The 18,462-nt window shown below is 33.5% G+C and overlaps 2 protein-coding genes across 2 annotated transcripts; both read left to right on the top strand.

The window, feature by feature from the left end:
* The first annotated feature begins 36 nt into the window (after positions 1-36).
* LOC140044361 (uncharacterized) lies at positions 37-18,405 on the top strand. The gene is made up of 19 exons (XM_072088839.1): positions 37-217; positions 385-726; positions 1,071-1,194; positions 1,405-1,497; positions 8,224-8,410; positions 9,266-9,469; positions 12,133-12,264; positions 12,546-12,738; positions 13,018-13,141; positions 13,696-13,752; positions 14,259-14,620; positions 14,888-15,011; positions 15,221-15,313; positions 15,609-15,795; positions 15,877-16,080; positions 16,315-16,446; positions 16,720-16,912; positions 17,177-17,285; positions 17,423-18,405. The coding sequence occupies exons 2-19, from the start codon at positions 386-388 to the stop codon at positions 17,510-17,512; spliced, it is 2,949 nt and encodes a 982-aa protein (XP_071944940.1). The 5' UTR covers positions 37-217; position 385; the 3' UTR covers positions 17,513-18,405.
* LOC140045470 (uncharacterized) lies at positions 1,564-6,992 on the top strand. The gene is made up of 14 exons (XM_072090385.1): positions 1,564-1,713; positions 2,180-2,448; positions 2,541-3,088; positions 3,182-3,265; positions 3,350-3,537; positions 3,664-3,873; positions 3,978-4,223; positions 4,321-4,544; positions 4,638-4,816; positions 4,988-5,134; positions 5,223-5,402; positions 5,491-5,649; positions 5,754-5,937; positions 6,049-6,992. Exons 2-14 carry the CDS (start codon positions 2,184-2,186, stop codon positions 6,360-6,362), a joined length of 2,928 nt encoding a protein of 975 aa, XP_071946486.1. The 5' UTR covers positions 1,564-1,713; positions 2,180-2,183; the 3' UTR covers positions 6,363-6,992.
* Positions 18,406-18,462: the final 57 nt, after the last annotated feature.

Here is an 18,462-nt window from a genome sequence, read left to right on the forward strand (position 1 = left end):
ACTTGATATAAACATGGAACTAGTTCCATGATATAAACAAACATTACTGTTTGGAGTTAATTGAGAAGAGGAAGGTGGTATTCTTATACAGCGCGTTGTTCCTTTCTGGGCGCGCGTGCGCAGATTGTCATTTCGTATGGTTTGTGAACTGGATGTATAGTGCGGAAAACGTGTATTTCTTCTAGTTTCGTTATTTAAGTGTGCTTCTTATTTTAAGGTAAGATATTTATTAATAATGTGGTGACAATCTAACATTAGACGTAAACAAGTCTATCAACTTTAAACCAGTAAACAAAAAACTGATCTGACAAATTTGGTAAATGTTTACCCAAAAACTCATGTGATTCGTTTCTCTTGATATTTTTGTTTCTTTTTAATCTCTAGTATGGAGGTAAGTGTAAACATCAAGAAGAAAATAATCTTGATAAGCACACTTGTTGATAGTTTTATATTAGGAGGACCGGCGTATGGATGGCCATCTCTTGTCTTTGTTCTTCGGGACAGGGGCTACTTCAGCGATTTATGTGTGAACAGTGACCAGGCCAATAGTGGTAACAACAGTTCATTTGATCAGAATATTGAATCACGTTATCCGACATGCACAGAACAAGACGCACGCCTTCAGCTTGTATTTATCATCGGAATATTTGGGCACCAATCCGGTGCACTGATATTTGGTTTTATTTACGATAAATTCGGCACCAGAATAGCAAGAATAATCAGCAGGTTTGTATAAAAACTGTTTATTATAACTACCGAAGTCATAAATTGACCACCTCATTTCGTTAAGAAAATAAGACTTTAAATAGGCTAAACCCGTTACCAATGTCGAGTTTAATATCTAGTTAGATGCTCTGAGCAATGAAACCGTTAAAATATCAAGAAAATATCACTGTTTCTACAGCTACATTGTTTTGTTTTTACTTTTGAATAAAAAATAGAAATTCAATTTTTGTAAAAAACTATTTCACTGGTGACAATGATGTTTATACTGTAGATTTGAAGAGAAATAAAAAAAAAGTAATATAATATATGTAAGAAACTGTAATGTTATTTCTTTTTCTGTGTAGTACACTCATTCTGTTAGCATGTCTGATATTTGCATTTAGCGGACCATCAACATCCAATCTCACTTTTATTGCATTACATCTTTTGGCAACTGGAAGTTCCAATCTTATTGTAACAAACATACAGGTAAAATGTAATTTAGTAAAACATAGCATCCTTTTTGATAAGATTTTTTTAAATAAAAAAAAATATAGGCCTAAATGTACCTACTTTTCTATATTTTTTTATTAAAAAAACTATATTCAGCCAATAACAATAATTGTAATGTAAAGAAGGAAAGCAAATGTATGAAATGTTCCGAATGTTTTCTTGACAATTACTTCATTTTTTCTAAAGGTTGGAAATATCTTCGGTAACCGTCGTTCAACTGTTATTGGGCTTATTTCTGGCGCGTGTGGATCGTCTGCCGTCATAATGGTTTTTATACAGGTTTGTGGTCATACTTTACTAAAGCATTTGTGTACATATCACGTATCCGCGTTAACGGACGCATTCAGCGACAGCGCCCTCAGGTTTGGCAGTTAGCGCGTATCGCGATACGCTTCACTGGTTTGTTTTGAAATTTCGTCGCCGATTCGTATAAATATCAATAGTACCCCCTGTTTGTTTCCCTGTTTTAAGACAAAGTAAATCAACAAACTCAACGTAAGTTATATTTTTAAAATATATTAAACAAGATTTACACATACGTGTAAAATTTATAATTTATCTCAACTTTATAATGTTGGAAAAGTTTGATCATTTTATTTAGTGATAGGCCTAGATTTCGTCAATGACGAAGTCCGCAAAACTAATCTAGGTACTTAAGTATCTGCTTATATTTCTTTACACGAAGTTTTTGGTAATAAATGAAATGGTTTAAATTAAATTTGTATTAAAATAGAGACAAAATATCCTAGTAAGACTTGGGAAATAATTATTTTTTTATAATTATGTTAGAATGTTTTACTGCTATTTAATAAGCCTATAATTAGTATTTTAGGCCTAGGCATAGTATTAATCAACATAAGTAGGCCTACTATGTGCTTTGTATAGACATACCAGACCTGTACCTGTATACCAGATAAGTACATTAGAATAGAGTAATCATAATTTTTTTTTTTTTTGGCAGATTGATGGAAAACCACAAACAAATACTGTGTACACTCTGCAGAGTGTGTGGTATTAAATTAAACAAAGCCGGCTCTCGGTCAAAGAAAGTGGCAGACTATTGGGAACAGCTTAATGTTAGCAGAGATGAAGATAGTAGCGTAACTCCATCGTCATTCTGTAATCTCTGCTACATCAAGTGTGTTGTCCAAAAACAACAAATTTCCTGCAAGGACTGGCCGCCACATAAACGAATAGGATGTAACATCTGTGAAGATAAACTACGAAAAGGTTAGTTAATACTGGTAGAGAAAATTTATTTTGTTTATATTTTTAATGTACAGCAAATACTTTTAAAGCCATTGTTAATTGTTATCACATAGGTGGAAGGCCAAAGAAAAAGAAGAGGGGATGTGGAAATGCAGAGTGTCAAAGAAAAATGACTCATACCTCATCAGTTACCAAGCATTTTGAACCAATAAACACAACACTAACAACTATTCCCGATTCTTACAACATTATCGGTTCTCTAAGACCATTCATGTGTTGCATCTGTAATGTATTGTGTGAATGTCCTGTCGAGTTACCATGTCATCATGTTGCTTGTAAAGCATGTGTTAATACTTGTTTTGTTGATGTCGAGTTCATGATTTGTCCTACCTGTTTAACTAATGTACACTACTTGTCTGTCACTGCTGTACCTGATCTTTTCATTCAATGTTATATGTCTGTTGCTGTCAAATGTAAGAAATGTCAGTGTCAGTTTGAATGTCGACAGTGTAATACACATGTGTGTGTCTTAAAAGAACACACTTATGCAAAACAACCTTCCACAAGCCCTGTGCAAGCGAATGTCGAAGTTTTAGGGCACCAACTACTGTCTGCCAAAACAGCAGAAAATGGTATAGCTACCTTCAGATCAAAGGGGCAGGTACAATACATTTCTTTATTTTCTCATAATTACAATTGACCGTGTACATACTATACTGTTAAATTTATTCATATTTTCTTTTTTGTTTTGAAGACGGTTAGGTATATGAAGATACCTGCAGTTAGAGTGTCGTCAAATACAGCATCAAAAAAAACCAAAGACAGGAGGACACACCAGGTACAAAAGTTGATTGTTAATGTTTTATAAGGGAACTTCTGAATCAATCGTCAATTTCAACAACTGATACCTTTGCTTTCACAGATTCAACAATTCAGAAAACTGATAAGTGGAGAAGATGCTGAATTAGAACAACACAGACACGAATTTTCCCAATTAAATGAAGAATTAAAGACTATGCTTCAAACACCCATTAGGATGCCCCAAGGAGATATACTCTCAATGAGAACTCACCTTGGACTAAGTGGCTCTAGAACAAGATTATTAAAAAGGTATATTTTATTATTTAGACATTTATTTATTCTGAAATAAAACCAAATTATTATTTCAACCTATTATTCAATCTACTTCATTTAAAATAAGCATCCGTTCCAAACTATTATTTCTTCTATTTTTAGATGGTTAGCAAAGTACCGGGTCGTTTGTGAATGCGAAGCCAGTATTGGCTGTCAAGTTGATGAGATCATAGGCGACAATCTGACATCTGAGTATGTGCCATTGCTAGTGAAAGATACCAAGACAGATGAGTTGTTGCTCACAGATGTGCCATTAGTTGTAGTGAAAAACTTAAGAGTGAAAGTAACACAATTGTTAGATGAGCTACAAAGGTATAAATACACACGTTTATCAAATGTTCTTTCTTTTTTTCATTAGATTTTTTTTTCAAAGCATTTGAAATATGAACACAATATTGTTTTATTATTGCTTTTAGTCTTGATATGCTTACTTGGCACAATGGTTTGATACCAGAAAATAAAATATGGATTAAACTAGGCGGAGACAAAGGAGGAGGAACTTACAAATTTATGCTGCAAATTGGCAATGTTGACCGGCCCAATTCTTTGAAAAATACAGTTACAATTTTGATATGGGAAGCAGGCGATTGCACCTACAATTTAAAAACAGGAATGGAGAGAATTAGGAACCAAGTTGAAGACCTCAAGACATTGGTGTGGAAGTAAGTAGTTTATATCATAACAGTTCTGACAATTTATAAAAGTATTTACTATTTATGATTTCACTATATGTTTTGATTTATTTTTATTTTATTTCAGTGGAGAAGAAATTGAATTATTTGCATTCAGCTACAGTACTATAAATACAAATGTCGTGTTTATGGATTGTCTGAAGCAAAGTGGTAAGTATGTATTTTTTATGTTTCATAATTCTGTACATAATATATACCTCTTCCTTTATTTCAGTGGAAAAGAAATTGAATTGTTTGCTTTCGGGGATTACGAATATGAATGCCGTGTTTACGGATTATCCGGAGCAAGTGGTAAGTACTGTAATTCTAATACACTGGAACCTAGTATTATATTAGGCAATATCTCATAAATAGTTTAATACTAAAAAAATGTATTTTTTATAGGACGACACTTTTGCTTATATTGCCTGAGTTCGAAGGGTAAAGTGGATTTAACAAAAAGATCTCTAGAATCTATGAAGAAAGATTTGGAAAGTTTTGCAAGCAATGGAAGCATGTTGAAAAATGCGAAGTTTCACAACAACGTAATAAGTTCACCAATACTTGACATTGACATTGATCATGTAAGTACTGTAAAGCTCATAGATTGATCAAACTGTTTGTTTGATAAGAGTTGATAAGTTGATGCTTTTTATATCAGAAAAATTATATATATAATTTCTGCCTTGTATGATTAATGTTTGAATAAATATACCATCATCAGTTTTAAATAAAGAATGTTTCATTACAATTAGGTTTGTCCACCTGGACTGCATATTAGCTTAGGCCTTGGGTTGAAGCATTATCAAAGTTTAGAGGATGCATGCCACACACTCGATAAAAAGATGGCCCAACAAGCTGACGGCATCAATGCAAGCATTGCTCGTAAAGAGTACATTAAGGTACATTATAATTTCATTTGTTGGTACCCTGTATACAGAGCATTCCATCCATGTTACTTACAATGACCCTTTTAACCCTATTTTTCAGTTAGTGGAACATAATGAATGTTTGCGTTACCATTTAAATGAAAAGGAAAATCTGGAACAGGAGATAGGCCAAATGACTGATTATTTTAATGCTTTTAATTTACTTGGTCATGGAAATGATGATTGTGCAATTGAACTGATTACACAGATTAATCAGAAAAGGGAGAAATTAAATGCTCATGTAAGTATAAGAAATATTTTATTGTTATTATTGAACAAAGCAAATTGAATGAGAAAACTATGTGAATTATGTCATGATTATTTTGTAGAATGAACATATTGAAGCCACGCCACCGTCTCCAACTTTTTTGAAGAGAACGGGTCCCATTTGTGAGGAGTTGGACAAACGCTTGATCAAAATGGGCATAACAAGGCAGGCATACTGGGGACAGTGTTTTGTTGGGAACCATATCCATAAATTGTACATGGTAGGTATAAAGCTGACGTTGATGACTTACAAATGTGGCATGGGCTGTTTCAGTTTTTTTTTAATAATTGCATTTTGAATAAACAATAAATTAAATCATTTCAGACAACAAATATTAAATATTTAATGGATGGAATAACCCACACTGTCCAAGCCATTTGTCCAACTCTTTTGAAGGAGGCTGAAGATGTAGCTGTGGCCTACACAAAGTTATTTAATGCATTTGGAGCCTGCCACAGATTATACAATTCAGCAGAACAATTCGGGAATGCTGAAATTGATCAGTTGCGTATGTACAGTACAGAAATCTTTGTTAAATTTTAAATAATTGCATATTTATTATTAAATAAATATTAAGCATTCAGAATATAAATGACAACTTTGCTTTTGTTACCTACAGAACAAAATATATCAATCTATAAAGAGATTTTCGCCACATTCCATGAAACGCAGCCTCCAAAATTTCACATATTGTGCGAGCATATCATACCATGGATCAAGAAATGGGGGGTGGGATTAGGATTCCATGGCGAACAAGGTGGTGAGTCAATGCACGCAAGATTGAATGGCATCCAACGTGACTACCGTGGCAGAACAACAGACAGATTAACCATTTTGCTGTCAGTGGTGAAAAATCACTGGGTTTCGTGCAGTCCATCAACTCTAAAGGCGATTCCTGAAAAGAAGGCCAATAAAAGGAAAATTGAGGAATAATGTACTGGCACTGTTGTATCTTCACAGATTGTTGTATCTTCACAGGTTTTGAAGTTGATCTTAATAATGTTTTTTTAATGGATAGAGTATAAAATTTGTAATAATACAGAAAACAAAAAATCTCATGTGCAATCTTTGTGCCCAACAACAAATTATTAAAGATGTATTGTCTTCCTGAAAAAAATAATTATTAAAACATTTTTTGTTGAATATGCCATTTGAATGTCACCTAATAGTATCCACTTTGACCAAAAATTGGATCGAAAGAAAATGTATTTACCTAAAAAACTGTAATTTAAAGCAAAAAATAGTCAAATTGGCTGCCAGCCAATAGGTTTTTGGTTGAATTTAACAATTTATTTTGCCATTTTATAAGTAATTATTAATCTTTATTTTTCATGTTTTTTGAGGACAATACATCTACTACTAAGTACTGTATTACGTTACTGGATTTAAGTAGGAACTTTAAGAACATTCTTTCTTTCTTGTCCAAATATGAAAGTAATGTGAATTAGTTTACAGATTTCCTATCTCTGTTGAAAGCTGAATGTACAACTAACTATTCAAATATTTTTCCAATCTTAGATTATCAGTTACTGATAACAAATACCTCATTAGAAATAAATGTCGTCAATGTCATCGATCAAATTCTTTGATTTATTTGATGACCTATATCAATCATTTTGTTCTCTGTTATTTTGTTATATTATATTATATTTTAATAGTGTTAACAATTCTTATAAAACAGTCTATAAATCAATAAATTATGTTTAATTATTTTTAAAAACTGGATTACATGCCATTCAATATATTTGATTAACAATAACAATGTTGTATAATTACTTACCTATTTGACAATGGTATAATCCACAACAACCAATCACATAGTGTAAATTGGATCGTTCCATTTGTTTTATTAGGGGTAAGTACAATTGCATTTTTAAAAATATATAATATACTTGCATCAAACACAATCGTAAACATATTTTAGTTTATAAAAAAAACACTCTATTACAGAAAATACTTTTAGAATGTGTGGTAACAATTTCCTCGCTGATAAGTATGTATTTACAGATAAGACATGCGACTATTTAATGAGGTCGGCAGTATTCTGTTGATTGCGCAATCTTTAAAAAATGGCGTTTTAATTTGACAAACCGATAATTATAATTATAAATACTCAATTGCCATCTTCATTGTGTCGGATATAAGCAATATCAAGTTTCTTCTTGAAAAAATGAATGTTTATACAAATTGGTAAATGCTCATATTCCATGTAAATATCAGTAAAAGTTCACATTTTGCCCGGTTCCCATTCCGTATATTCAATTATTTCCCGGTTATGACCATGTGCAATCCATAGTGAAACTATCCATATTACCCATAAGACCATAGTCCATTTTCAAAAAACTTCTAATAATTGGTATTATAAAAAATTAAATAACATACAAAAATTATGTTATTTTGTACCAAAAAAAACAGCAATATTCAAACAATATTATTTTTGCTTTAAAATGTGTTCATAGTATTTTTTAAATGTTATTTAGAATGTTTATAAGTTAAAGTGTTGATGACAAGCCTAACAAATTCGTTATTTTATTGTTATGCCAACCTCAAGTGACGAAAACAACGTGGGGAGAGAAACGGAAGTAACGGATTTTAAATGTCAACTGAATGTCAGTCACGTGCTCAATAGAGGGCGCAATTCAAAGAGATTACAGACTCTGTCTGCGCTTCGCATACTTCGCGGATACGATGTACGGTTAAGTAGATTACTAACTACGTACGGTTTAAGTATGATCTAACTCTACGGATTAAGTTACATTTGAAAAATAAATCAACATATTTGTTTCTTTTTTAGATTGCTTATAATGCAGGGATATCAATGATGGCAAGTTTCTCCTTTTTAGCTGGGTTAACTGTCTTCTTTACCATTAACACAGTATTATTGCCGAAATACAAGTTTCCTTGGCCTGTACCAACTGATTTGGAAAATAGGATGCAAGTGGCTACAATGTATGGTGGTACTAATGCAAATGAGTTTAATGGTAAGCAGTTTAAAACATTAATATAAACAAGGCCAACAGCCATTAAGTCGCGTGCTACAATGCATAGTGATACCGGACCGACAGACAAACAGACCGACAGACAGACGGACCGACCGACATAGTGAACTATACTGACCGAAATTACTGAACATGTTTAAAAATGTTGAAATGTTTAAAAACATTTATATTTTTTTAATTTACACGTGCGTAGCCTGTCACTTTTGATGTGCTCGTATAACGTAATTTCGAGTTGAAAAGTAAGTCAAGAAAACAGAAATCGGGCAAAAAGAGTGCGCAATAACATTTAACGCGCAGTGCGCGCGCAAAAATCTGCGCACTCATGGCAATTTTGTAAACGCTTAAAATTGCCTGAAACGTACTCTTATTTCATCGAAAATAAATTTTGAAAATTTTAAGCGCGCGTACGCATGCGTTACATGCGCTACGCACGTAATTGTATTGCCATATGATGATTTATGCCCTGAAATTTATGAGTACCAAATTTTATTTAATTGTGATTCATGGTTGTTAAGATATGATTACAAACGTGATTTCGTTAAATCGTGCGTAGACCGCGTAATTTTTTATTGCGCACCGTGAAAACATAACCACATCGATTCCTGGCCATAAGGAATATTCTGTGAAAAATTGACTTAGCTAGATTAAACTGATATCAAGATAAGGTCATAAAGCGATAAAAAGCATAGTGATACCGGACCGACAGACAGACAGACAGACCGACAGACAGACCGACCGACCGACATAGTGAACTATAGAGTCGCTTCCACGCGAAGCGACTAAAAAGACTAAATGGGTCTTTCTATACTAAACACAATCCATTTGTTTTCTTGTTAGCTTCGGGAAGTGATCCAGCCACTATTTCTAAAAACGACACATTATGGGTGGATGTTAATTACAAGACACGTTTAAGTTGTCTCTCTTCTCCGATGTATTTATTATTTTTGATGTGGTTCTCAATTATTCAACTTATACATCTGTTTTATTTGGGAACTGTAAATCCAAGATTACAGCAACTTACAGGCGACTCTACTGAAGCAAGTATGTTTTCTTAGTCCTAAACTGTGACAGTATTTATACAGTAATTATACGACAAACTAAGTACTGATAAGTACTGGCTGCCAGAGGCGCTTGACAGTGTTACTCCCATTCTGCTTTTAAAATCTTGCTTTTTGGGTTTTAAGTACACATTTTGAGAGTGATTTTACTACCAATATTGTTATCAGCACTTACAACTATTGTATTGTATATTCTTTTTTCTTATTTTTATCAGCTAAACTGGATTTAGAAAAGATTTTTTTATAGCTATAGCTAGGCCCTATCTAGCTGTGTGCATGCTATTATTATTATTGTGCTAGCTTATAAAAGAAAGAAAGAATATTAACAAAAGCATAGTTACCTACAAAGAAGAGGAGATCAAGGCTATGCAGAAAGCAATTAAGATAAGGGTGAAGGAACTACGGAATGAATATTTGTATGAAGAAGCAAGCAAGTTAAATGAAGCCCACCAAAATAGAAAAATATTTGATTTATGGAGAAAAGCTAAGGAGCACGGTGATGTTATAAGAAAAGCACCAAAGCCTATAAAATGTCCTGGATTACGTGAACACTTTAAAGATCACTTTAATCCAGACCAATCTAGCCTTAAAATCCCAGATGAAATTAGCACACCTCCAGAATATATTATCAACCTGAGACAACCAGAATTTGAGATGGACAATGAACCTCCGTCCAAGAAAGAAATTATTGATGCAATCGGACATCTAAAAGGTCGCAAAGCTACCCTAGATGTCGCTTCTGAAATGTTGCAAGTCGCCACAGAGAACCCAGTATTCGTCGACCATGTACATAGACTGTTTGAGGAAATTTGGAGAACGAAAGAAGTACCAAGTGATTGGGGACTGTCCAAATTAACAACCATTTGGAAAAAAAAAGGCAGTCCACTTGATCCATCAATGTATAGAGGAATATCAATTGGGTCTACATTTTCAAAGATACTTATGGTTATCATTCTTTCACGTTTTTCCATCTTTTATGAAAGTCAACTTCTACGCACACAGTTTGGATTCAGGTCCAACAGAGGGTGCAATGATGCTATATATGTAATCAAGCAGATCCAGGAAATTGCGTATCGCTCAAATCGCAAACTCTATACATGCTTCATTGATTTAACAGCAGCATTCGACCATGTGAATCGTAATCTTCTTTTCCTAAGCGTTCGTAATAGGTTTCACTTAAACCAGTCTACTACTATGATTGACATTATACAATCACTGTACAGCTCAACGAAAGCATACCTTGCTGACGACGATCCGAGTGATGATAAGTTCGAAACATCTTCTGGGGTGCGACAGGGTGGTATTGAGAGTACCAGCATGTTTAACCAATATTTTGATTACGTTATTAGAGTGTTCAAACAACGCTGTAAAGATGCTAGTTTGGATGGCCTAATGATACAATACCTAATTCCTATTGAAGCTACAAATCGTGCTCAAAGATGTAAAGCACCATCAAGGGGCATCTATGACGACTTTGAAAGTGGCTATGCTGACGACTTTGCTGTAAGCTCCTGGTCACAAGAAGAACTGCAAACCATTGTGAACATCTTGAATAAAGTATGTCTGGAATTTGGCCTAAGAATTAGTGCCCCCAAAACAGAAACCATTATATGGAACTGGAAAGAGGAAGTTGAAGAATACCCAAGATGCATCATACAAATTGGCGGCGTACACATTAACAACGTAACACACTTTAGATACCTTGGTGTATGGGCTACCTACAATGATGTTCATATTGGAGATCAAGAAGTAAAATACAGAATCAATTCAGCCAAAGGAGCATTTGCAGAGAATAGGGCATTGCTTACCAACAGAACGATCCACCTACAAACAAGAATGATGTTTCTTAATGGTCTAGTTAGGAGTAGACTCACCTATGGTTGCCATGCTTGGAGGGCAACAGGAAGTGAAATGTCCAAACTTAGCACAACATACAAAACCTTCCTAAGAAGAATGCTAGTGAATGGCTTTCAAAGAGTCTGCCCACCAAACCATGTAGACATATCCTCAGATGCTGAAACAGATGAAAACTATATAGACTGGCGTTACGTAATTGATAATGACGATCTCTACAAAATTACTGGCTGTCAACCGCTAGAAGAATATGTCTACAAGCAACAATTCAACTGGATCGGACATGTAATTAGAAAAGAAAATGAAGATCCTACAAAAATTCTTACTTTTCACACAACACAAAGTAAACGAAGAGGTCGGAAGATACCATCAGTACTTGATAGAGTTGTACAACAAAGTCAACTTACTAGATGCAACTTCATTAGAGCCTGCTTCAACAGAAATTTATAATTCCCAGCAATGTTTTAACTGTATATATGAACTGTTTTATAAGTTGTTTTGTGACTGTGTAATTTGGTAGTAGTCACTCTCATACTACTGTAGGCCTACATTTAAAAGTAACACATCCAAATGCCAACTTCAAGTCAATGGCTACCAGATGTCTCTGTGAGACGGTTATTTGAACCAGTACCAGTACCAGTACGAAGATGTTTTTTATAGAAGTATGTTGCAATTTTTACATTGTTAGATTTAAGAATAAAACTTCGTTCTAAGTTTGCTGAGGTAGATAAAAGTGAGTCTAGCTCTTTGTATATTGTTGCTAAAATTAATTTAAATCTTTTCTTTTTCTAGTTTCAACATACAGTAGCATTTACACAGTTTTATATTCTACTATCATTGCATTTGCGTGGTTATGTGGAGCAGTTGTTGACAGAAATAAGATCAAAGTATCTAAAGTTAGAAATAACGATTCTAACAACCAAAGTATGTTTTGAGTTTTGTGTGTTTTTTTAGGTGTAAGTGTATTTCAGATTTGATCTGAACAATGTGCGCTATATACAGAACTATTATAACTACTACTACTGCCACTCACATTTCTTCTTTATATTGTGGAACAATTTAAAGAACATTATGAGTTTCGTATTTCCGAAGACCCAAAACTGTCGACATCGAGGAAGCACACCCTCCTAGGCCTAATGTCTACACATGCGCACAATGATCATTACGAAAATAAAAGCTATTATATATATTCCTTTTTTCAACAGTCCACAGAATACGTTCTCATTTTGATGATCTTCAAGATTTTATTCCGGCACTTATTATAACCAATCTAGTGACGGCGTTTTTCAATGTCTGTTCGATGATACCAATTCTAAAACTTCAAATATTAACATTTATCCTGCAAGTAATGGGAAGGACATTTCTCTATGTCATTATAGCAGCTTTTCTTGCATTAGCGTAAGTTAACAATCGGTTATGTCTGCGTTTCCAATTCAACTTCAGTTACATTTTTTTTATCTTAGGGGTGGGGAGGAGGGGGGGCGGGGTGGTGAAGTGGTTATACCATAGACCTAATAGTGAACAGAAACAGACATTCCACATCATTTCACCAACATGCATATTGCGTAATTTACTGTCTTTTCTGGAAAATTATTATCAGGTGACATACTTCCTTCAGCTACTTTGCAAGAATTTTTTTTTCAAATCGTTTTCAAATTTTGTTTCCTATACTTTTAGATTTCCTGCTAAATATTGTGGTTCGGTTTTTGGCATTTGTAGCTTCGTTTCAGCATGGATTAGTCTTTTGCAGTATCCACTATTAAAAATGGTTCAAAATGTATTTGATGACAACTTTTTATATGTAAGTGGTTTAATGTATAAATCCTACACTTTCTTGTTTAAATTGAATATAAAATTTGACGTCATATCTTTTTATGTTGTTTTTATGTTAATAATAATATAATGTGTTGAAAATTACTTTTTAGATTGATTTATTGCTCATATTGCTGAACGTATGCAGTCTCTCTCTACCTGTGTATGTTCATTACTTTGTGCTTAAGAAGAAAAGACCAAAAGTAGAATTTTAGAATTAACGCATCAAACACTATTGCATGGAACAACACTATTGATGGAACAACAACACTATTGAATGGAACAACAACACTATTGAATGGAAAACGACACTACTTCAGTAAGAAACCGACAACTCCAATGAAGATACAGCTTAACCTTGTGTATAGCAGGCCCCATGTTTAATTAGAATCCAGAATCCATTGTCCCGGTGAACTCTTTACTTTATAAGAAGACATTAACATTATCTTGGTGGTATTGCTGTCTTAATAAAATAATTGTATCTTCTTGTATCACCGACTTTACATTTCACTTTAAAAACATGTTATGTTTGTATTATTAAAGACATTTTATTCTAAAGCGATCTCACTTGTCAGCACGTTGGCACTCTCAGTGAACGTGGTTTGTTTTATTATTAATATTTATTGGTCAAGTACGGCCATATGTCGTGCTTACTCACATCTATGCTCGTAAAAGTATATTAATTTAATCCTTTGGCAAAATATTAAATTAGGACTGTTCTGATAGAAACAAATTACTGTCTGTTTGGAGTTAATTGAGAAGAGGAATGTGGTATTCATATACAGCGCGTTGTTCCTTTCTGGGAGCGCGTGCGCAGATTGTCATTTCGTATGGTTTGTGAACTGGATGTATAGTGTGGAAAACGTGTATTTCTTGTAGTTTCTTTATTTAAGTGTGCTTCTTATTTTAAGGTAAGATATTTATTAATAATGTGGTGACAATCTTACATTAGATGTAAAAAAGTCAAATCAACTTTAAACAAGTAAACCAAAACTTATCTGTCAAATTTGGTAAATTGTCACCAAAAATAAAATAGGCCTATATAACAAAACTTATTATTTTATCCGATTTAAGTCCGTTGATTTCATTCCGTTTGATATTTTTGTTTCTTTACAATCTCTAGTATGGAGGTAAGTGTACACATCAAGAAGAAAATAATCTTGATAAGCACCCTTGTTGAAAGTTTTATATTAGGAGGACCGGCGTATGGATGGCCATCTCTTGTCTTTGTCCTCCGGGACAGGGGCTACTTCAGCGATTTATGTGTGAACAGTGAACAGGTCACATATATTGGTAACAACAGTTCATCTGATCAGAATATTGATTCTGGTTATCCGACATGCACAGAACAGGACGCACGCCTTCAGCTTGTATTTATCATCGGAATATTTGGGCACAACTCCGGTGCACTGATATTTGGTTTTATTTACGATAAATTCGGCTACAGAATAGCAAGAATAATCAGCAGGTTTGTATAAAAACTGTCTATTATAACTACAACAACCATAAACGACCTAATTTCGTTTTAATAATAAAACTTTAAACTCGTCACCAATGTCGAGTTTAATATCTAGTTCGATGCTTTGAGCAAAGGCAATGAAACCGTTAAAATATCAAGAAAATATCAATGTTTCTACAACAAAATTGTTTTTGTCACAATGCTTTTGAATAATAATTAAGTATAAATTCATTTTTTTAAATAAGAAACTATATTATTATTTCTTTTTTTGTGTAGTATACTCATTCTGTTAGCATGTCTGCTATTTGCATTTAGCGGACCATCAACATCCAATCTCACTTTTATTGCATTACATCTTTTGGCAACTGGAAGTTCCAATCTCATTGTAACAAATACACAGGTAATTTAGTAAAACATAATATTCTTTGTGATAAGGTATTTTTTCCTGAATAAAAAACTATGTAAATGAACCTACTTTTTTTAAAAATAAAACAAACTATATTCAGCCAATAACTATATAATTGTATATAGATCAAAATGTAAAGGAAGAAAGCAAATGTATGAAATGTTCCAAATGTTTTCTTGACAATTACTTCATTTTTTCTAAAGGTTGGAAATATCTTCGGTAACCGTCGTTCAACTGTTATTGGGCTTATTTCTGGCGCGTGTGGATCGTCTGCCGTCATAATGGTTTTTATACAGGTTTGTGGTCATACTTTACTAGACAAAGCAATTGTGTACATTACATACGGTTAATTAAGTATGTACGGTTAATTAAGTATGTACGGTTAATTAAGTATGTACGGTTAATTAAGTATGTACGGTTAATTAAGTATGTACGGTTAATTAAGTATGTACGGTTAATTAAGTATGTACGGTTAATTAAGTATGTACGGTTAAGTTCGTAGCCTACTAACTCTGTATGGTTTAAGTATCATCTAACTCTACTGTTTAAGTTCCATTTTAATAATATCAACATTTTTGTTTCTTTTTTTAGATTGCTTACAATGCAGGGATATCAATGATGGCAAGTTTCTCCTTTTTAGCTGGGTTAACTGTCTTCTTTACCATTAACACAGTATTATTGCCGAAATACAAGTTTCCTTGGCCTGTACCAACTGATTTGGAAAATAGGATGCAAGTGGCTACAATGTATGGTGGTACTAATGCAAATCAGTTTAATGGTAAGCAGTTTAAAACATTAATATAAACAAGACTAAATTGGTCTTTCTATACTAAACACAATCCATTTGTTTTCTTGTTAGCGTCGGGAAGTGATCCAGCCACTACTTCTAACAACGACACATTATGGGTGGATGTTGAATACAAGACACGTTTGAGTTGTCTTTCTTCTCCGATGTTTTTGTTATTTTTGATGTGGTTCTCAATTATTCAACTTATACATCTGTTTTATTTGGGAACTGTAAATCCAAGATTACAGCAACTTACAGGCAACTCTACTGAAGCAAGTAAGTATGTTTTGTCCTAAACAGTGACAGCAATTAGACAGTCATGATACGAAAAACTACGAAGATGTTTTGCATAGAAAGTAGTATGGCTGATGCAATTTTTACATTGGTAGATTTAAAAGATAACATTGTACTTGCTGATGTAAAGTGAGTCTAGCTCTAAAAACATTTTTCTTACTCGTTCCTGCTCTTTGTAAATTGCTGCTATAACTTACAAATCTTTTCTTTTTCTAGTTTCAACATACAGTAGCATTTACACAGTTTTATATTCTACTATCATTGTATTTGCGTGGTTATGTGGAGCAGTTGTTGACAGAAATAAGAACAAAGTATCTAAAGTTAGAAATAACGATTCTAACAACCAAAGTATGTTATGCATGTTTTGGGGTTTTGTTTTAAGTCTTTTTCCTTCTTGTCTTTTTAAAGTATTTCTGAATCAGAATTGATTTGAGAAATGTTGTAATTTGACTACGCTACAGGACAATCATAACGACACTAACATTTCTTCTTTATAATTTTGAACAATTTGAAGAACATTATGAGCTTTCCGACGACCTATATCCACCAAAACTGTCGACTGGAGGTCCGCACAATGATGAAAATAAAAGCTATTATAGATATTCTTTTTTTGGTTAACAGGCCACAGAATACGTTCTCATTTTAATGATCTTCAAGATTTTATTCCGGCACTTATTATAACCAATCTAGCGACGGCGTTTTTCAATGTCTGTTCGATGATACCAATTCTAAAACTTCAAATACTAACATTTATTTTGCAAGTAATGGGAAGGACATTTCTCTATGTCATTATAGCAGCTTTTCTTGCATTAGCGTAAGTTAAACAACTGTTATTGGAAATTCTGCGTTTCGTATTCAACTTCACTGAAAATTTTATTTTAGACCTAGTAAACAGGAACAGCCATTCTCAACAGTGTATTCATTCATCATTTCACCAACAGGTTAAAATAAGTAAACACTTAATTTACTGTCTTATCTGGAAAATTAATGTTACATGCTTCCTACAGCTCTTTTGCCAGAATGTTTCTTTTTCAAATCGTAGTTTTTTCCTGTACTTGTAGATTTCCAGCTAAATACTTTTTGGTTCGGTTTACGGTATCTGCCGCATTGTTGCTGCGTGCATTAGTCTTTTGCAATACCCACTATTACAAATGGTTCAAAACGTATTTGCTGACAACTTTTTATATGTAAGTAGTTTAATGCATTAATTCTACACATGCTTGTTTCTATAATTTTTAAATATAAAATCTTCTTTAACAACTACACACATTCAGTACCGTAAACAAACTTAACGTTGATATTAATTAAAATATTTCTTGTTTAGATTGATTTATTGCTCGTATTGCTGAACGTATGCAGTCTCTCTCTACCTGTGTATGTGTATTACTTTGTGCTTAAAAAAGAACACGCGTAGAATCCGAGAATTAACGCATCCAATGAAAGGTTCACCTCGACACTATTGCATGGAAAAACATTATAAATTGGATAAAAAGACACTATTATAGTGTAAAAACCACACTATTGCATGGGAAAAAATTATATACACTGGACAAACAGACACTATTGCAGTGAGAAAACAACACTGATGAATGGGAAAACATTATACATTGGACAAAATGACACTATTGCAGTGAGAAAACGACACTGATGAATGGGAAAACATTATACATTGGAAAAAACGACACTATTGCAGTGAGAAAACGACACTGATGAATGGGAAAACATTATACATTGGACAAAATGACACTATTGCAGTGAGAAAACGACACTGATGAATGGGAAAACATTATACATTGGACAAAACGACACTATTGCAGTGAGAAAACAACACTATTGTAGTGAGAAAACGACACTGTTGCATGGAAAGAGGAAAATAATTTATAGACAACAAAGGACACCAGTGCACGGCGATAGGACACCTCTGGATGATTGGAACATACACTTTAATATTTAATCAATAAAGTTTATCGCAAATAGCTTGAAATCGCAAGGAATGTCATTTTACAATTCATGATGGGAAGGGTTTGGGAGCAAACGTCACAACGCGTACGTACAAAAAATAAATCACGTACGTACGCGTTGTGACGTTTGCTCCCAAACCCTTCCCATCATGCGTCTCGCACGCTATTTGCGATAAACCTTATTGAACAATAATAATAATAATATATAATTATATTACCTCATTATGTTATTACTGTAGTACATTACCCTAGCTTATTAATTTAAACTGGTTGTCAATAAAGTTATAGTGAGAGAGCTGGGCAACACATCAAGGCAAATTATTTGAAAATAAATTAATAAAAGTAATTGGGGGCTGTGACTACTCAACATTTTGTTATGGCATTTGCGACAATGCCTAAATAC

The sequence above is a fragment of the Antedon mediterranea genome, chromosome 3, assembly GCF_964355755.1.
Source record: "Antedon mediterranea chromosome 3, ecAntMedi1.1, whole genome shotgun sequence".
NCBI lineage: Eukaryota > Metazoa > Echinodermata > Crinoidea > Comatulida > Antedonidae > Antedon > Antedon mediterranea.

Coding starts and splice junctions, on each gene's coding strand:
- LOC140044361 (XM_072088839.1), top strand. CDS start 386: ATGGAGGTAAGTGTAAACATCAAGAAGAAAATAATCTTGATAAGCACA. Junction 8,411..9,265: donor TAATGCAAATGAGTTTAATG/GTAAGCAGTTTA, acceptor TTTTCTTGTTAG/CTTCGGGAAGTGATCCAGCC. Junction 13,753..14,258: donor TGGCACTCTCAGTGAACGTG/GTTTGTTTTATT, acceptor TGATATTTTTGT/TTCTTTACAATCTCTAGTAT.
- LOC140045470 (XM_072090385.1), top strand. CDS start 2,184: ATGGAAAACCACAAACAAATACTGTGTACACTCTGCAGAGTGTGTGGT. Junction 3,874..3,977: donor TTGTTAGATGAGCTACAAAG/GTATAAATACAC, acceptor TATTGCTTTTAG/TCTTGATATGCTTACTTGGC. Junction 4,224..4,320: donor CTCAAGACATTGGTGTGGAA/GTAAGTAGTTTA, acceptor ATTTTATTTCAG/TGGAGAAGAAATTGAATTAT.